We start from the raw sequence: 21,435 nt of genomic DNA, 5'->3' as shown, positions 1-21,435 counted from the left end.
CTTCAAGACAAGGTAAAATATACATATCGTCACATCCATAACAAGGTTTTTGTCACATCCATAACGATGGTTTTCCTCATAGTACACTTCATAAAAATATATATATTCTTAAACATTAATATTTTTATGTTCAGCTAAGTTATGTTCAGTATCTTCATCATGTGGATAGCAATATTTATACATTGGATTTAAAAGTTCACAGACTTTAAAGGAAATCGAACAGTATACCAAAAACACTGTCATTTCCCGTCACATCCATAACACATGCATATTTTCCTTTTTTGGGGATGCTTAAATATATTTTAGAAAAACATATTTTGCCTGTCAATTCCCCAGATTGGGTGCTCTGAGAATATGCATTTCCAAAGTAAATATTGTAAGAATTTTTTTTTTCTGAGAATTTTCACCTGTCATTATGAGTTCAAATGTCACATCCATAACGCTGGAATTGCCCATATATTATTTTTCCAATGAAACTCAACGGTTATTTCAACAATCTCAATATCGATGCATAAAATCCTATCAATCTTACACGCCAGTGTTTCTCGCATGAATCAGTGTCATGGAAAGAATGACAGAACGAAGTTACAGGAAATTATTTTATATAATTTTATAGTGAATTATGAAAATGAGTGTTGTGTTCTCTGAAAATCCAATAGGATTGACTGAGGATATGTGACGGTTCTATGTGCGTATATTCAGCATATAAATGTGTAATTGTGTTTGTGTTATATGTACGAGAAGTAAGAAAGACGTAGGTTCTTGTTTGCTAGATACCGGCAGCGATAAGACAGACGACGAGTAGAAGAGATGTGAGATGACATCCAGGTCTGCTTTGAAAGCAGATTTTTTTCTATTTTGTCTTATTTTTCAATCCAAAATCCCTGTCTCTATGATCACATAATGTGAAGGCGTCTGATTAAGTGACTCTAAACTCTCAGATGGTTCCATTAGGATGCACTAATGGATTAAAATGAACTTAATTCTACAAAAGATTACTGGAGATGAGAGGATCGGAGATGAGACCCGATAGAATTCAGCGGACTCTCTGGACACACACACACACTGACAACAGATTGAGTGACTTTGTTAGTCTCATGGAGAATCTACAATGGAACAAAAGTGTTCAATATATTTCAATAGCATTCAGAACATCAGGCCTATAATTATAACCAACCGAGGGAGACACAACCTCTCCAATAATCAGATTTGTTCAAAATTCATATTTGATATTCTATTACAATCTGCTCTGCATGTTGTTAGGATGACAAAACCAGCACTTATTAATAATACGTGACGATATTTCTCATCAAGATGAAAAGCTTGTGATACATCAGCATGATGGATTTGAGTTTGTGGCAAAACATTTTGCATTATATTGTTGTGTCTTTTACATATAATAATTCATACTCAGAAAGTAGAACTGAAGTGACATTTAATACAAGAAGTTAAAACATTGCAAAATGTACCTGCATTGTTTTGCATTTTGTGACTCTCAGTTTCAGTTGAATAAAAGACTATTTTCCAGTAGTATATTTTGTCATTTAAGATTTCTTAAAAATACTGTTAAAAGATGGCGTCTGAAAGTTGCGGTTGGTGATCAGTTTTTGTGTAAATGTACATTTTTGACCAAAATCTTTACAAATTTTCTAGTGAGAAATTACTACTGTAATTAAATATGTGTTTAGTTCTCATTAAAGCTCGCTCTTTTATGCTGTAGAATAGATCATTAAACTGTTACGCTGCTTCAAAAGTCTGTTCTTTCAGGTTCGTGAGGTACCGTAATGACCAAACACTGCCTGCAAAGTCATTACCTAAAACTAAAAGTTTTCGGATGCAGCCCATGTCTGACAGCACTTTTTAAACTTTTAAACAAGTTTTAAACTTACATTTTAAAAGTGAAAGAGCATTTAACATTTCATATTTGTATTTATAACTGTTTTACTGACCCGAAATGGCTGAATTGATCCAACTTTTTTTGTACTAAATTTGCTGTTTTGAATTGAAAGTACATAATTTACGGCATTCATGTAAACCGTAACCTAATGTGACGAGACAAGAAACATAAACAGAGACATTTTCGGCATATTAGGCATGAGATTAAGAGTAAATGACAACATTATTTCTAAAATAAATGAAAAAAACTTGCTTTTTCCGCTTAAATCCCTTTAAGTGCTTGAATTATTTAATATTAATATTTAATTCAATAAAAAGGACCATTACATTTGTGAAATTGTGATATTTAGGCTTACATGTAAATATGTACTTTGTAAAGACCTGCAACCTTTTGTTTTTACTTTATTTGGGGAGTTCAATATAATATAATAATATAGTACTGTTTTCATAATTTTACTTAAAGCTACACTGTGTGATTTTTACCCCCATCTAGCAGTGAAAAGGTATATGACCATCCAGTGAATATTAGTTTCTGTTCCTCTCAATTCCGATTTCGTTTTAACTCCTACGGTGGCCAATGTAGTCCAAGATTAACATGGCTTCCAGTTCGACCTCGTCCATAAGTGTAAACTCAAACGTAAACGCGAAAGGCGAAGCTTATGTCCCTCTTTGGCTAATGTATTTTCAAGATGGAGGGGCAACATGGCGACCGACATTAGAACCCCTTACCCGTATGTATTTTCAATGGCATATTATACACTCACGAGAATACTTTATTACTTGAACGAAGTAAATGTACATTAATGAGCGCATATTCTTGAAAGAACTAAGTGTTTTTAGCTACGAATAAACTAAAAGAGTTACACAGTGTAGCTTTAATAGTTCTTTCTCTCTTCTTCTTCTCCACCCTGTCCACTCTTGGTATCCCAGCACCCCCTGGATAGGGGAACACGAGGAATGCTCTGCAATACTGCTGTAACACTCACATAGACCTGATGTAAGAGCTCCTAAACTCTCAAACACACACTGCATCTCCTGCATGAGGAGTGTGTAGAGAGCTGTGCATCCTTCAACACAGAGTTAAAGGAGTAATGAGAGAAGAACATATGGTGTGAGCCTCCCATGAGCAGCCAAACACACACACACACACACACACATTTGAGAGAAGAGGAACATATCTTCTATTGTCTGATGATGATGATGATGATGATGATAATGACACGTTCACTCCACTAATGATTAAATATGATACACGAGTAATGATCAATCATTGAGCTGTCAGAACCCACACAGGTTTAGACCCTCGACACATTAATCAAAGGCATTTAAAGCGCTGCTTCAGCAAATCCAAACCCAAGAGCCTAACAAGGTCTGTTCAACCATCCTGTTAGTTCAAGACTCTTCAGCACCGCTGTCTTACAAAGATCCAGTTCCAACCAAAAGTCCATTTAAAATACTTTCTTTGTTGTAATTATTTGGTGACATTAGAGGCACGATTACACATTTGACCTGTATGTGAATATTTAAAAGTCAATGCTACATGTCGGCATTGATCATTATTTGAAAATATTACTATAACAAATAATATAACTAATAACAGTAGCGACATTCTGATTAAAACGATATATAACATAATCATAGTTTAAAAATGTGGGATTCACTGATAGTTTTGAATATCAAAATGTTACAATGAAGTATATGAAAGATTTGAAAAAAATCTGTGTTACTAAGTTAGTAGGATTATAAATGAGTAACTGTAAGTGATATGGAAAAGAAGTGTGAGTGCCGTTACGATAAAGTAAAAAAAATCACTAAAATCATTGTGCAACCCTATTTAAAATCAATAGTTTCTGCTTGTGAAGAACCATTTGAAACAATAAAAACAATGAAAAGACATATTTGCAATATACTGTATTTATATCCCACCAGACCTAATAGAGTGAGTTTAAGCTTAATTTTATATATAAAAAAGAAGTCCATGATAGCATTGATTTGAAAACCCAGGGTCTCCTTTCTCTTCCTAATAATGCATGTCCTTTGTTGCTTGGAAACATAACGCAATAGACTGACCTGAGAATTTAGCAGCTGCCAATGTGTGTGTGTGTGTGTGTGTGAGAGAGAGTGACTGTGTGAGTGAGTGTGTGTCAGTAGCTGCAAACACAAAGGTGTCTAACTACACCAATCTATACAGCATTTGCTGACACTGATCCGATATTTTGTGATTTCCAGATGTTTCAGATCACTCCAGGCCAAATGAACCACTCTTTAAATGTAGACATCCAGTACTTTTGTTTGTCTGTGTCTGTATAAGAGCGAAAGGGAGAGTTGTTTATTCCTATGACAGGGACATACAGCCTGAGGAGCCTCTTGCTAGTCAACTGAATAATGAAACACACAAACAAGTTGAAACACAGGATGGATAAACACTGAAAATGGAAAGAGAAAGACAAAACCATGGATCACAGGATAGGGCAGGACAACATTATAAGACAAGAATAAGAACAGGAGAAGGAGAGAAGCTGCGCATTGATGCATTATTATAAGCTTAATATAATCTTCAGTTTGGTGTGACGACACTACCAAACCAATTTATTTTATGAGAAGGTTTATAACTCACAAAGACAATCATGTTATCTCAAACCCTTCTGAAACCCTTTTAAAATATGATTTACTGTCAACTATTGTTGTATATTACAGCAGAATTGCCAGAGAGTATTGAATTAATTGAAGTTAACTCAAATCAATAGTTTATCATCATTATTTAGCATATTATAATTTAATTTATAATATAATTTTTTTTACACTTGCAAACTGGACCACTTTACTCTCTCAAATTAAATCTCTCAAATTTTGTCATATGACACTTATTGTGACAGAGGAAGACAGACATTACAGTTTTTCCCCAAAACTCACATAAAGTGCACTAAGATAATGTTGTATCAAAGTTTCATTACAAAAACCGTCTAATCTGGCATTCAATCTTAAATCTCAAGACAGCCATCAAAACTCCTAATTAAAAACAATTAATGAACATGTTGCAAAGGTCTAGATCTGACTGTAAGCAGAAACTTACAGTATATTTTAAAAACTCCAATCGAAAGGATGAAGGTCATTCAGAAGAAGCGCGTAAAAAACTCACTCAGGTAAGCTACTACAAATTAATTTTTCTTTGTTATGTCAGTTTAAAGTGTTTTGTCTCATAAATGCATCATGTCGTATTTTTAAATAAAGATGTATTGATGTAGGATATTGTCTTACCTCTGTGCGCGCGCACGCGGGACAGCCCGAGCGCGAGCAGCATCAGGATCAATATTCGTTTCATTGTAGTAAAACTCCTCCGTCCTTTCTGTTCTTCCTGATCTTTCTCTCACTAACACAACGAGATCAATCAGTGAAGTGTAATATCCTATGTGTATCTAAATAAAATAGCAGAATCAACAATAAGAGTCGCTAAAAGATTTCAGGTGAATTCATTTGATGCTCTGTCGCGTGAAAGAGCTCGAGACTCTGAGAGAGAGAGAGAGAGAGCGAGAGAGAGAGAGCGAGAGAGAGAGAGAGAGAGAGAGAATTTTGAATTTTGAAAAAATACTTTATTTACAATTTTTCACAAAACAAGTTTCACCATTTACTAATTTTCCATTTACCTTTTATACCACACACAAAGCTTTTTCTACATTAGTAGATGAGAAAAAAATATTTGTCCATCAATAACAGAGCACAAAGCCTCATTCTTGCACCATTTCTCTTCAAATGTAATAACATCATTCATGGAAGTATAAAAACGAAAATCAATAAGTATTCTGGATTTGACAGTTGCTAAAAACATAATATTAATATCTTGATCAGCACCCCCTTCTATCTTGTTTTTTCTGCTCATATAGATTGCCAACTTCGCTTGACCTATAAGAAAATTTAAACACTGACAAATAAACCTATTTCTTCTAACATACCTAAAACCAATAATAAATACGTCTATAGAAAAAGATTCATTAAAACTATAAAATAAATTATGTAATAAACTTAACAACCTTTGTAGTCTAACACAATCCATATAAGCATGAAAAACAGTTTCTCTACTAGAACAAAAAGGGCATTCTGCAGAAACATCAGGATTTAAAACTGAAATAAAAGCATTAACTGCTATCGCACCATGTAAAAGTATCCATTGTATGTCCCCAACTCTTTTACCTAATGGTGGCTTATACAATGATCTCCACTCTGGTTTATTATCATCATCAAGTTTTAAAACATTACGCCATGGTGTATCAACCCTCTCATTAAGCGCTTTTTTATTAAAAACAAGAACACAAGCTTTATAAAAAGATTTACCAGTACTTGAAAAAAAATTAAAACATAGAGATTTTCCAGAGCTTAAAAAAATTCCTGAAACATCATCTAACATAGGAAAAATAAAAAACTCAGATAATACATCCTCTTCATTAGGAACAATTTTGTATTCATAGTATTCTGATAACAGTTTCAGTTCATCAAAAGTGAGTTTTTGTTTCCATTTTTGTAATAAATGAAAAACAGATCGTAACGACTTGATTTTCAAACTCAAAGCAACTCCTTCCATATTCCCAAAGTCTGGTCCTGTCAAGTGTACTAGACTCCCCAAATTTTGGATGCCACAAGTGTCTCTGTAAGTCCAGGAATTGAACAGTCATTGTGTTTTAAATCAAAACGTGCTCCATATATCAACGGTTCTTTAAGGAGCCAGTAAAGAGATTCAAAATGTCCTTCTCTTTGCACTCTGAACATTTTCCACACTTTAAAAACATTACGATAAAAAATAGGCATCCCATTAAGGTTCACCTTTGACAGGTCCATGAAAAAAAGATTCCTGTCCATTTTCAAATTACCAACATTTTGTAATATTATTACATGCAACTGCTTTCCAGCTTGAAGTTACAGAATTATTAAGAAGTCTTTGTAAAAACTGTAAACGAAAAGCTGCTGCTCTACTTTGAATATGAACCAATCCTTGCCCTCCTTCTTCTTTAGGTAAAAACAATATGCTCTGAGGAACCCAATGTAACTTATCCCAGAAAAAATCAACTAAAATTGCTTGAATCTCTGCTAAGAGACGCAAAGGAGGATCAATACAGGTTAACTTATGCCATAAAGAGGAAGCAACTAAATTATTTATAACTAAAGCTCGACCTCTATATGACATATTTGGGATTAGCCATTTCCATTTTTCAAGTCTACCTTTAACTTTTTCAAGAGTTCCTTCCTCTTCCTTCCTCTTGAATTTTTTTGTACAATCACTTCATCTCCTAAAAAAAACCCTAAATATTTAAAACCTCCTCTCTTCCAAACCAAGCCAGGAGGAAGGGCAAACGGAGCATTTTTCCAATCCCCTATTAAAATTGCTTCACTCTTTTCCAAGTTAATTTTAGCAGAGGACAGTTTTTTAAAATCATCAAGTACACTCATTAAAACCTTTACATCACTCTGTTGGCTAACAAACACTACTACATCATCAGCGTACGCAGAGACTGTTATACTTTCAACATTGGGCAATTTAAAACCTTGTACATTCTTCCTCAATTGCTGCAGCAGAGGTTCTATTGCTAGTGAATATAGCATTCCAGAGAGCGGGCATCCCTGCCTCACCCCTCTAAAAACTTTAAAAGGAGTGCACAAGCCACCATTAATTTTGAGTATGCTCTCAACATCACTATAGAAAACTTTGATTTTATCAATAAAACCCTTACTAAAACCAAATGCTTTTAATGTTTCCCATAAATATGCATGCTCAACCCTATCAAACACTTTCTCTTGGTCAAGCGAAATCAAGCCAATTTCACTATTTGACAACTTAGAGACATAATAGATATCCCTAATAAGGGAAATATTATCAAAAATTGACCTTTTGGGAACACAGTAAGTTTGGTCCGGATGGATCACCTTACTCATAACTTTTGTTAATCTGTTGGCTAAAATCTTTGAAAGAAGTTTATAGTCACTACACAGAAGTGAAACAGGTCTCCAGTTTTTGATCTCAGTGAGATCTCCTTTCTTGGGAAGAAGGGTCAGGATTGCTCTCCGGCAACTCAAAGGTAGAAGACCTTCGTCCAAACTACCATTGAGGACTTCTAAGAGATCCTCTCCTAAAACTTCCCAAAAACATTTGTAAAAGTCTATGGGTATGCCATCAACTCCAGGCACCCTTCCGGATTCCATGCTCTGAACGGCCTTATGCAGTTCTCCCAGGCTGAGCGCACCTGAAATCTCTGCATTACCTTCATCAGACACCTTTGGTAAATCCTCAAAAAAAACACTTTTACTGATATTGTCTGATCCTACTTCACTTCTGTACAGTTCTGTACAGAGAGAGAGAGAGAGACTACTTGACCACCGCTTACAATTGCGATATGTGTCAAATAAAATTCTCTAAAGCGATACTATGTAGGGTGCTGGCAGTGGCACACAATGAGTTGTCTGTTAAATATATATATATATATATATATATATATATATATTTATATTTAAGAATTAACTTAAAAGCAAAAATTCTGAAAAGTGTGATATTATTGTAACTCTGTGAAGTGTTTTGAAAAGTCGATGTTTGTCTCCACCTGGTGGTCATTTTCGTGAACTACAGTCTGGTAAAGGTCTGGGATTTATGTTGCACTTTTCACTACTCGTGCAGAGTTGTGATTCACTAAATAAGATCCAGTTCACTTTTTGCTTACATATCCTAAATAGGCTAATAAGGCAAATAATTGCAAATTTTTATTGAAAGTAAAATCTTTCAAATACAATTATCTAATCATCTAATAAGATTATCAAGTGTATTTATGTTCTTTCATCAATTGTCATGGTTTGTTTTGTTAGCTCTATGGCTCAGTTAAACTTTTTTATTATTATTTTTTTTGTATTAAACACACTTATTTACAAGACACAATTTACAAAACCTCCCGTTGGGAGACTTGTGTGCAGAACATAATTAAACAATTACATAGAACAAAATTCAATAAATAAAATAAATACAAATAAATATAAAATAAAATAAAGCAAAGGCATTTCAGTCCATAAGGCATGTCAAAGTTATTATTGTCCTTATGTATTACATACATACTGTATATTGTCCTGAGTCTTCATACATTCTTAAAATAAAGTTACATGGAAGCTTTACAAATTATAATGACAAATATTTTGAGACATCTTCACATAGAGAGTAGATGTTATCACTGGAGTCTTTCAGAAGTTTTCTATTGACTATTGATCATTTCTGAAGAAGTTCAGAAATGATAGTTTCATGTTCCTGGGAGCAGAACACACACGGCTCCACTTCAAAACCAAATCTCTTTTAAGCATTGCTGCTGCTGCAATATCCATTTATAATTTTGAATTGCATTTATTGGATTTTAGGAGGTATAGGCCATTTCATGAACTTGATGTATTTATTTGTTCTTTTGTCATCATAGTGCCTTAATTTTACATTTTGGTCAAAATCATGAAATAGTCTACATTTTAATATTTTGCTAATACAATTATTGTTATTTTATTTTTTTTATTTATTTATTTTTTTTTTTTTGCTATTTGGGGATATGGAGATGGTATAACCTTTGGAGCCAAAACATTGTTTTGTTAAAGTTTTAGTTCTTTAATGTTCCTTCCCCTATCCTAGACTGGGTGGAACGTAACATAACTGAAGGTTGTAGTACAGTTTGTTGTGTTTGCAGTTTGCAGAGTTATGGGACATATTGTTTTCAACATACAGGTTATAACGAAAGATAACTCCTCAGTTTTTTTTTTATTATTATATATATTTAAAAAAAACTGTACTAATGTATCTTTTATGTTGTGTACGGTAGTGTGTCATTTAGGTTGTGTTAAAGAAAATATATTTTATGTCAATGAGCACCGCATCTTAGTGGGGAGGAAATGTAGCTAAAAGTTGTGCTATGTGACAAGTGACCACTAGGGCGCGTATTCAGGGAAAACTAAAAAATCTGTGCAGTGCCAGTACACTGCAACGTAACGTGACGTCATCATCGCTCGAGTCAAAAAAAAACACAAGAGTGAAAGTAAAGGTTCGAAATTGATCCGCATTTGAACGGTCGCAGTGAGTTCTTTACAACACGGATTATCAAAGTGTTTACTTAGAACATTTGAAATTTGCGTGCAGTTACTTGATAGAAAAGGAATATTTGAATCTGTAGGCTAATTACATGTTGATCAAGGTGAGTGTTCAAGGTGAGTGTTCTCGAGAAGCTTTACAGGTGACTTCCGCATTTCACATTCACATTTTCCATGAAGAAAAAAATATTTCTTTTATATGAATTTGATATTTTTACATTTTAGCATGTTAATGTGGTTTCGTTGGCGTTGCTGTGTCGTGTTGCCTGATGATTATTTTTGCTTTTGTGAATACGACTGTATTTGTTTGAACGCCGCGTCTCATCTGTTTCTCTGATTCAGGATCTGACTCAATATATTAAACCACATTTAAATGACTAAGGATGACAAGAAGAGGATTTTGTTAGGTTAAAACTGAGAACTTTATTTAAAAACAATAAGCCAGCCATAAAGTGCTTTTTAATGAAAAAATAAACTATTTAACAAAGGCCTCAAGACTTTCAACATAAACCTTGTAAAACCTGTTGTACAAGATCTACTGCCTTCTGTCATCTGACTGATGATGATCATGCATATTTGCTGTCGTGTTGCCTGAAGATTATTGTTGCTTTTTGTGTATTTGATTGAACGCCGCTTCTCATGATCCTGAATCTCCCTGACCCATTCATCTGAATTATTGTGAATTATTGGTTGTTTATCATTTCCATACATAATCAGTGTTTGAGACCAGATTCTGTTTTGACTCTTCAGATTCATCATGGATGACACACAAACATCCAGCGACGAAGATTTTTCACCAGAATGCAGGTACTTTGTATAAAAACTATTAAACCAAATGACAGAAGATGACAAGAAGATTTTGTTGGTCTAAATCTGTTAATTTTATTTAAAAACAATAAGATCAGCCTCGCCATAAAGTGCTTTTTGTTGAACACACCTTGAATACACATGTTGAATACACACCTTGTATTAAATGATTATCATTGTGAAGGATTAAATTTGCTCTGTTATAGTTCAATTCATCAGAAGAGATCAGAGCCAGAGCCCAGCTGTGTGTCTATGAGGAGTGACGGGTCTATGGTTCCACCAATGCATTTTAAGAGTGGAGACACACAGACTGATCTCAGGTATACTATTTCTGGAAAAAAATATAATTTTTCTAAGTCTAAATCTAATTTTCTAATTACTAGCTAAATCTAATTTTTAGATTAGACATTTTTAGATTAGACATTATATGTGAGCAGTATTTTATACATAAAATAAGAAATTCTTGTTGTAGATTGTTTATAGGCATTTTTATTTTTATCTGATATTTGAACGGGTATGTTGCTCACACAGGGACACACATGTGAAAGCTCTCAGTTCAATTTACATATTTTGTAACAGAATAAAATTGGATTGTCTAACAGTGCTATTCAAAATATATTTTTCTTTTAGTAATTAATGTGTAATTCATTGAATACTGTAATTCAAACCATTAACTTTAATCTCTCTCTGTTATAGTTCAATTCATCAGAAGAGATCAGAGCCAGAGCCCAGCTGTGTGTCTATGAGGAGTGACGGGTCTATGGTTCCACCAATGCATTTTAAGAGTGGAGATACACAGACTGATCTCAGGTATACTATTTCTGGAAAAAAATATAATTTTTCTAAATCTAAATCTAATTTTCTAATTACTAGCTAAATCTTATTTTTAGATTAGACATTATTAGAATGTGAGCAGTATTTTATACATAAAATAAGAAATTCTTGTTCCCAGATAAACAGTAATTCTGAGGCACTCAAAAGGAAAATAAATATAAAAAGCCTTTATTTAAACTTGGCTATCCATTAAAAACATATGCCAACAGTCATTATATACAAACATTGATCACAATGAAGGTTTAAAGGCACTAACGCGTCGCATTATCTAGAGAAGAGACCACCAGAACAGATGCCCCCAGCAGAGTTTATCTTGAAACTCACAGAATGGACACTAACAAACAATGTTTTCTTATTCCAAAACAAATTCTTTAAGCAGATAAAAGGTACAGCAATGGGTGCTTGCTTTGCACCAAATTATTCAAATTTGTTTATGGGTCTCTGGGAAGAAACATTTGTCTATTCGAGTTTGAATGAATATGTGACTAAGATTGTATGGTGGGGTAGGTATATTGATGACATTCTTCTTATTTGGTCTGGGTCACAGCAAGAGTTGCTACAGTTTCATGCATATCTTAATAACACTAATCCTAATTTGAAGTTGAGTCTAGAGTTCTCATTAACAAATATTCATTTCTTGGATCTGGAGATTTCAAAAGATGACAAAGGTGAATTACATACGTCCGTGTTTAGAAAACCCACTGATCGGAATACCATACTGAGGGCAGAAAGCTACCACCCACCTTGGTTAATAGAGAATATTCCTTTTGGCCAATTTCAAAGGATTAAACGCATATGTGATTCTGAAGATGTTTTTGAAAAAAATGCTCAAGACATGGTTCAAAGGTTTAAGAAAAGAGGGTATAAACATAAGACTCTAGATATAGCCTATAATAGAGTAAAAGAATTTGGTGGAGAACAGCTGTTGGTTCAAAAACAGAGGCGACAACAAGAGCCAAACCAAGTTTATTTTGTTACACAATACAGTAAGTCAAGCTAATAAGATAAAGCAAATTATCAAGAAGAATTGGGACATAATAAAAAGTGATACCGTGTTGAGAGATATACTGCCGGAGGTACCTACTGTCACCTTTAAACGAGCTCCTACTCTAAAAGATAGTCTTGTGAAAAGCTATATGCCTCCTGTAGAGAATAAAACCTGGCTAGGCAAAAAAAAAAAAAAGAGGTAATTATAAGTGTGGAAACTGTAATCATTGTAGCAATATGGTAAAGACCAATATTTTTACAGATGTGACATCAAATCGCGAATACAGTATACATTCATTTATTAATTGCAATACCTCATTTGTTGTTTACAGACTTGAATGTCCTTGTGGTTGTTTTTATTGGAAGAACTAAGCGTAAACTTAAAGAAAGATTAGCAGAGCATAAATATGCGATAAGAACAAGCAACTACCAGTATCCTATGGCTCTACATTATAGAGAGGCGAACCACGGAAGTAACGATACTTTAAAAATCTTTGGGATAGAACATGTTAAAATATCACCAAGAGTGGGGGATTGACTTAAAAAACTTTTGCAAAGAGAATCGTTTTGGATTTACACTTTAAAAGCTAATCAATACCCAGGTCTAAACTTGGAATTGGATTTTTCTCCTTTCTTGTAACAGGCTATATGCATGTGAAAAGAGGTAAAATATAGAAATTGTAAAGGTATTTAACATCTGAGACTGTACATATTTATTAGAGTATGAAATTGAATTTGTCATATAAAGTAACCTCTTGTTATATGTATCCATTTATATTGATATTTTAAACTATCCTGATATGTAAATGTAATTTGTCTCATCTAAAGTAAGTTGTTCCTATTGCTCTTTGTCAGGTGATATGTGCAGATGAGCATGCAGATATATAGCTTGCAGTCTATTGACTGCCATTTTTGAATTTGCCCTGAAGAAGGCCAATGAGGCCGAAACATGTTGGCATATGTTTTTAGTGGATAGCCAAGTTTAAATAAAGGCTTTTTATATTTATTTTCCTTTTGAGTGCCTCAGAATTACTGTTTATCTGGGAAACACTTTGGATCTCCAAACTGAAGAGCACCAAAGGAACACACCTCGTAACACCCAAGTAGCACTCCTAGTAATTCATTTGAAGAAATTCTTGTTGTAGATTGTTTATAGGCATTTTTATTTTTATCTGATATTTGAACGGGTATGTTGCTCACACAGGGACACACATGTGAAAGCACTCAGTTCAATTTACAATTTTTGTAACAGAATAAAATTGGATTGTCTAACAGTGCTATTCAAAATATATTTTTCTTTTAGTAATTAATGTGTAATTCATTGAATACTGTAATTCAAACCATTAACTTTAATCTATATCTGTTATAGTTCAATTCATCAGAAGAGATCAGAGCCAGAGCCCAGTTGTGTGTCTATGAGGAGTGACGGGTCTATGGTTCCACCAATGCATTTTAAGAGTGGAGACACACAGACTGATCTCAGGTATACTATTTCTGGAAAAAAATGATAATTTTTCTAAATCTAAATCTAATTTTCTAATTACTAGCTAAATCTAATTTTAAGATTAGACATTATTAGAATGTGATCAGTATGTAACAGTGTGATGATGATAATAACTTCATAAAGTAATTACATAAAGTAGACTGTAGAGTGTGCATGCTCCAAGTATTATTTTATTATTTTATTTTTAAAAGCTGTAGAGGAAAGGTTATAAAGAAAGCCCTTATATGTAGATGGTTTGGGCGTCTTTTATGCAAATGACTTTTATGCAAAGCTTGTGCAGGTGCCACTCATTCTGTATAATGCTCACAATTCACCAACGAATGAGATAAAGAACAAATTCATGCGTGTATGCACTTTTTGTGAATTGGGCTAAGATTTTTCATGAGAAGTTAATCATATGCTCAAGATTTTTATGAGAAAGAATAATCAATGTTTATGTAATAATGACAGATTTACATTTTACAGACATGAAGTCCTCAACAGGTTTAGATCAAATCTGATGAAGAAGTTTGAGTGTCTGTATGAGGGAACAGGAATGCAGAGAAACCCAACACTCCTGAATGAGATCTACACAGAGCTCTACATCACAGAGAGTGAGAGTGGAGACATCAGTAATGAACATGAGGTGAGACAGATTGAGACACAATCCAGGAGAGCAGCAACAGAGGACACACCGATCAAATGCAATGACATCTTTAGACCTTTACCTGGACAAGACAAACCCATCAGAACTGTGCTGACAAAGGGAGTCGCTGGCATTGGAAAAACAGTCTCTGTGCAGAAGTTCATCCTGGACTGGGCTGAAGAGAAAGACAATCAGGACGTCCAGCTCATATTTCCACTTCCTTTCAGAGAGATCAATCTGATGAAGGACAAAACAGTCAGTCTTTCAGATCTTCTTCATGTCTTCTTCCCTGAAACTAAGGAAATAGAAATATCCAGTGTCAAATATAAAGTGTTGTTCATCTTTGATGGTCTGGACGAGTGTCGTCTGTCTCTGGATTTTCAGAGCGATGTGAGGTTGCGAGATGTAAGTGAATCAGCCTCAGTGGACGTGTTGTTGACGAACCTCATTGTGGGGAATCTGCTTCCCTCGTCTCTCATCTGGATCACCTCCAGACCAGCAGCAGCCGATCTCGTCCCGTCTGAGTGTGTCCATCGAGTGACAGAGGTACGAGGCTTCAATGATCCACAGAAGGAGGAATACTTCAGGAAGAGAGTCAGTGATCAGAGTCTGGCCAATACAATCATCAAACACCTGAAGTCCTCAAGGAGCCTCTACATCATGTGCCACATCCCAGTGTTCTGCTGGATCTCAGCCACTGTTCTGGAGAAGATGATGAGTGAAGAAGAGAGAGGAGAGATTCCCAAGACTCTCACTCAGATGTACACACACTTCCTGATCCTTCAGACCAACATCAAACATGAGAAGGACTATGAGAAGAAGGTGACGGATGAAGACATGATCCTCAAACTGGGGAAACTGGCTTTTCAGGAGCTTGTGAAAGGCAATGTGATCTTCTATGAGGAAGACCTGAGAGAGTGTGGCATTGATGTGACAGAAGCATCAGTGTACTCAGGATTGTGCACTCAGATCTTCAGAGAGGAGTTTGGCTGGTATCAGGGGAAAGTCTTCTGCTTTGTTCATCTGAGCATTCAGGAACATCTAGCGGCTCTATATGTGCACCTCTCCTGTACAATCAACAACACAAATGTGTTTGACCCAATCGCTAAACAGAGTTTGTGGTCTAAAGTTAAGGACTGGTTTCATCAAAATTCATCAGAACATGTTTCATTATCTGCTCTGCATCAGAGAGCTGTGAATGAGGCTCTACAGAGTGAAAATGGACATCTGGATCTTTTCCTGCGGTTCCTTCTGGGTCTGTCAGTGGAGTCTAATCAGATTCTCCTTCAAACACTAATGAAACAGACACACAGATCTGACAGCAATGTGGAAACAGTTAAGTACATCAAGAAGAAGATCAGGACCATCGACTCTCCAGAGAAATCCATCAATCTGTTCCACTGTCTGAATGAACTGGGTGATCGTTCACTAGTGGAGGAAATACAACAGTATCTAAAATCTGGAAGAATAAAGGAAACCAAACTCTCTTCATCTCATTGGTCAGCTGTAGTCTTTGTGTTGTTGACATCAGAGGAGAAGCTGGATGAGTTTAATATTAATGATTTTGTTGGAAGAGAAAATAAAACAGAAAAACTAAAGGTTCTTCAGAAGCTGCTTCCTGTGATTAAAGAATCCAGATCAGTTCAGTAAGTATCAATAAAAACAATCAGTTCACTGTTAAAGGTACAATATGTAAGAATTTTCTATTAAAATATCCAAAAATCACTTGCACAGTGGGATATACAGTATTTCCTGCAGTTGTGTACCTAGAATACCCCAAAAGTCTCTGAAGATTTTTTATTTCAGAGAAATTACAATTTAAGTAAGTGGCCGTCCCGGAAAAAAATGTCGCCTGTCAATGACACAATATCTGCGCTATCCTCGGTTTCTGCTCGTACTGCCATAGCCATGACGTAACCATGGCAACAGACGTTGATAACTGCGTAGTGCGTAACGTTTAGCGGCATGCGGTTCTTGTTTCTTTCAAACATAGACCATGGCAAGCAGACTTTTGGACAAACAAGGATAACTAAAATGAGGATCAATATCAGCGTGGCGTTTTTGAGATGCCGAGAGCTCCACGTCCGCGACTAACTTGGACGTGACAGAGCTTCACGAGTCACGGACAGATTAATTAGACAAGTGAGCAAATGTACAGAAAACAAATCAATGTTATATAACGTTAGCGCAACATGTTGAAATGTTAGAATATGGTCAGTATGTTATTCTAATGTTGATCTAGCTCACTGCTAGTTTCATATAGCAAACAAACTAACACGTAGAATAACATTTATAACTTTCAACACACATTTAAATGCCTTTTAGTGTGATAATATAACGTTAGACCAAGTGAAGCAGTGCTGCGTTACCTCACGAGTTTAATTTGTCTAATAAACTGACTTGTGTGAGTAATCCAGCACATGTGGGTAGTTTGCTAGAATTAAATGTCCTTATTCCTTTATATCCGTGGGACTCTCGTGTGATATCTGCCTCTTTAACAATCGCGACCTGCTTTATACCACTGTAATGTTAAAATGCATTAATGTTTGCACTCATCTATAAATATTATTAGATCCATCAGCTTGACATCAAGTCCCATCATTCAGCTCATCACTGCGTCATCAACCTACGCCTTTGTTGTTATTGGAAACGACGCCCTCTTATGGTGAAAAAAATCGTACATATTGTGCCTTTAAAACATTAGGAAAATACAAGTTCATAAGTCTTCAGTGCAGCAGATGTTGTCTAGACTTAGGTCAGTATTTTATATTGTTTCCTAAAACGTGCCGTTTTGCAGCGTGTAATTGGCCATCGGTCGTCTCTGCAGCAAGAAAAACAAAACTTTTATTTATTGGATTATATATAGCCTAGAAAGAGCACTTCCTTTGCAATAACTAAAAGCTGTCACTTATCTCAGTTCACAATCTCACAAAGTTTCATTAAAAAAAATATAAAGATGTCTACACTGCATAAAGAAAAAAATTGTTAAAGGAGAATTCCGGCGAACAATGAACCTTTGGTCTAATAAAACATCGGTACCTAGTCAATCGTTCTCTGAGATTTGTTTTCATGATAATCGAATGTTAAGAGTTTTATCTCTAAAAACTGTTTAGCGTATAATGCTAGTAATGGGGGCATTGAGTAAGTAAAAAGAAATCGCTAGTTTATAGCACTAACAAGGCTCAAAATAGCCCCACACTAACACAGTAACATAATGAGGCTCCATACATGCAAAACGAAGCATTGAGAACATTGTAAGTGTACAGACCGTTTAATAAGAAGATACTTTATTAAGACAGTTCACTTTGCGTATACAGACAGGAGCCATCTTAAAAAATAGTCTCGATAAGTCAAACCACGAACGTCGTGCTGAGTGATCTGAACTGTATGAAGTTCAGCGAACTTCTGAACTGTATGAACGGCGTTCGGGGATTGACTTATCGACTTATATTTTCTAAGATGGCTCCTGCTGTGTATACATGAAGTGAACTGTCTTTATAACGTATCTTCATATTAAACGGTCTGTACACTGTGGGGCTATTTTGAGCCTTGTCAGTGGTATAAACTAGCGATTTCTTTTTACTTAGTCAATGCCCCCATTACTAGCATTATACGCTAAACAGTTTTTAGAGATAAAACTCTTAACATTCGATTATCATGAAAACAAATCTCAGAGAATGATTGACTATGTACCGATGTTTTATTAGACCAAAGGTTCATTGTTCGCCGGAGCTCTCCTTTAATGAAAAGATTTGAGAACATGCAGAAATCAGCACTGAACAAAAACTCCAGCATTTTAAACTGAGTGGATTCTGACTAAATGAAACACCTCTGATTGGCCATTGCCTTCAAGAGATGGACCATTGTGTTCATTTCTCACTGTTAAAAAAACGTGTTGTAAATAAAAATATTTTACCATGAACCTTGGATAATAATTTGACATTGTTAAAAAATATTGGAATTAATATTTTTTTGAAAAGCTATTTGATGGTGTTTAAATTATGCTATTTTCATCTCTCTACAGGTTGAGTGATTGTGGCGTCACAGATGAAGGTTTTGCTGCTCTGACTTCAGCTCTGAGATCAAACCCTGAACACCTGAGAGATCTGAATCTGTCTGAGAATAAAATAGGAGAATCAGTGAATCTGCTGTCTGATGTACTACAGAATCCTCACTGTAAACTGGAGAAACTGGGGTAAGATCATATTTGACTCTCACACATGAATCACAATGTAAAGTATATTTGAAGTGTTCAGCCTCTTTCTGCTGCTGTGAGTTCAGCTGATTGAGCTGTAAATGATTGAACACACGAGCTGATCCTCAATAACATGAAACTGCAGGACTGAGAGTCACACTGAAATACACACTTTCACACACAATCAACATTTCAGTCTCTTGACTTTAAACAGACTCGAGCTCAACACAGTCAGAACTGAGAAATGAAGAACATCCCGGATTCATTCATACTGTTAATTATGTTTAACTTTTTGCATTGACACTTTCCAAACTATTGTTTTTAATTTTGTAGAATTAAATCTCTCGCACACACACTAATTGATTCTCAGATGTTACATAGTACAGATCACAATAAAACTAATCTGTAGTGAAAAGAGTAATATATTAAAGCAAAATTTTCACCAGACTGACTTTTAATATACATGTAGAGCAAATAAGAGATTATTTTTCCTGATTGAATGATACTTAAGATGTTGTATGATCATGTTTTGTGACATTTTATATCTCAATCTAATGATCCATCAAACATATACATTTGTGCTTTTAGTTTGAACTTTCTCTTTAATAATGGATTCACTGCTAAACTGATCTGATCTGAACTGAGAGAGTGAAGAGTGTGTCGTTGTTCTCTACAGGTTGAGTGATTGTGGCGTCACAGATGAAGGTTTTGCTGCTCTGACTTCAGCTCTGAGATCAAACCCTGAACACCTGAGAGTACTGGATCTGTCTGAGAATAAAATAGGAGAATCAGTGAATCTGCTGTCTGATGTACTACAGAATCCTCACTGTAAACTGGAGATACTGTGGTAAGATCATATTTGACTCTCACACATGAATCACAATGTAAAGTATATTTGAAGTGTTCGGCTTCTTTCTGCTGCTGTGAGTTCAGCTGATTGAGCTGTAAATGATTGAACACACGAGCTGATCCTCAATAACATGAAACTGCAGGACCGAGAGTCACACTGAAATACACACTTTCACACACAATCTGTAAAATGAAAACACACACACATGCACTAATTGATACTCCATAGGCTAGTTTTACTGTTACTTAGTTCTGTACTATGTAGTGAATAGAGCAGTCATTTTTAATTTTTACACCAAGTACCACTTTAGAAAATATTTGTCTCTCCAAGTATCACCATAATGAGCAATATTAAAATACAGTGGCGTAGTTGGTCTAACTATTCAGCTACAGCTATGATAAAATAAAGTTTTGCAGTCCTATTGGAATCCAGAGGACGCATATGCAGCGACTGTCTTCTTCCACAACCAGGCACTGCACAATATTTTGAATTCCTCGGTAGCTCGATCCGGTTTGTCATCACAAGGTAGGCTATGTTATTTAGCTATTCGTGTAATGTGCGAATCAGTGGGCGGGGCTAAACCGGCCGTGTTGAAGTAGGTGTTGATCTTCTTCTGCGGGGGTGGTGCTTTAACCCCTTTGACGTCATATTTCCCCACTTTTAAAAACAAGTCGTTTGTGGGGCTGATGTCAATAAAAGCTTTTATTCGACTAACAAGGACGTTTTCAGTTCTGAGACTTACAGGATATTCTTATAATATGATGACCTCTTAGATGTCAAAAGCTCAAGGAAAATTTGATTTCTCAGTTCATCACCCCTTTAAATCAATGGTTTCGGGAAAGACTGACTTGTTTAACTACGTTGATAACGACTGAACATGCAACCATTTTACATGTACATTTACATTTATTCCCTGGGAATCGAACCCATGACCTTGACATTGTAAGCGGCAACGCTCGACTGTTTAAGCTACAGGAAACTATAGTTGGCAAACAATGCTTTTGGGAAACACAACAATGATCTGCACTTCTCTTGCCAGATTGAAGCCACGATAGATATCAATTTCATTGAACTTTTAACCATTTCATCATCAACCAGTAAAATAATATTTAATTCAGTGATTCCTCTGCCTACCACAGTTTGAGAATCAGTGAAATAGAGTCATTTATTAAAGCAGATTTTACACAAGATTGACTTTTATTATAGTGCAAATAAGAGATTATTTTCCTGATTGAATGATACTTTAGATGTTTTATGATCATGTTTTGTGACATTTTATATCTCAATCTAATGATCCATCAAACATATACATTTGTGCTTTTAGTTTGAACTTTCTCTTTAATAATGGATTCACTGCTAAACTGATCTGATCTGAACTGAGAGAGTGAAGAGTGTGTCGTTGTTCTCTACAGGTTGAGTGATTGTGGCGTCACAGATGAAGGTTTTGCTGCTCTGACTTCAGCTCTGAGATCAAACCCTGAACACCTGAGAGAACTGAATCTGTCTGGAAATAAAATAGGAGAATCAGTGAATCTGCTGTGTGATGTACTACAGAATCCTCACTGTAAACTGGAGATACTGTGGTAAGATCATATTTGACTCTCACACATGAATCACAATGTAAAGTATATTTGAAGTGTTCAGCC

At 35.2% G+C, this 21,435-nt stretch overlaps 2 protein-coding genes across 20 annotated transcripts in view; one reads left to right on the top strand and one right to left on the bottom strand.

Moving 5' to 3' along the window:
• The window catches only part of clstn2b (calsyntenin 2b), a 75,477-nt gene extending 70,085 nt beyond the window's left edge, over positions 1-5,392 (bottom strand). Inside the window, exon 1 of the mRNA XM_039678678.2 lies at positions 5,155-5,392. Coding sequence (XP_039534612.2) covers positions 5,155-5,218 — 64 coding nt within the window. The 5' untranslated portion in view covers positions 5,219-5,392. The remainder of the gene's footprint in view (positions 1-5,154) is intronic.
• The window catches only part of LOC120483562 (NLR family CARD domain-containing protein 3), a 73,924-nt gene that overhangs the window by 44,464 nt on the left and 8,025 nt on the right, over positions 1-21,435 (top strand). For 2 of the 19 annotated variants that reach the window (XM_089121475.1, XM_089121471.1), the window contains exons 1-9: positions 9,914-10,104; positions 10,738-10,794; positions 11,001-11,114; positions 11,491-11,604; positions 13,985-14,098; positions 14,585-16,390; positions 18,769-18,939; positions 19,616-19,786; positions 21,202-21,372. In XM_089121475.1, the coding sequence (XP_088977601.1) occupies positions 10,745-10,794; positions 11,001-11,114; positions 11,491-11,604; positions 13,985-14,098; positions 14,585-16,390; positions 18,769-18,939; positions 19,616-19,786; positions 21,202-21,372 (2,711 nt within the window). In that variant the 5' untranslated portion in view covers positions 9,914-10,104; positions 10,738-10,744. Of the gene's footprint in view, positions 1-9,913; positions 10,105-10,737; positions 10,795-11,000; positions 11,115-11,490; positions 11,605-13,984; positions 14,099-14,584; positions 16,395-18,768; positions 18,940-19,615; positions 19,787-21,201; positions 21,373-21,435 lie in introns of those variants that run through there. The other 17 variants (XM_089121482.1, XM_089121478.1, XM_089121484.1 and 14 more) reach the window with 13 other exon arrangements.

The sequence above is a fragment of the Pimephales promelas genome, chromosome 16 (genome assembly GCF_988280905.1).
Source record: "Pimephales promelas chromosome 16, fPimPro1.hap1.1, whole genome shotgun sequence".
In the NCBI taxonomy this organism is placed as follows: Eukaryota; Metazoa; Chordata; class Actinopteri; order Cypriniformes; family Leuciscidae; genus Pimephales; species Pimephales promelas.
Note: the sequence above shows the minus strand (reverse complement) of the source record. Positions and strands in the feature narration are given on the sequence as shown.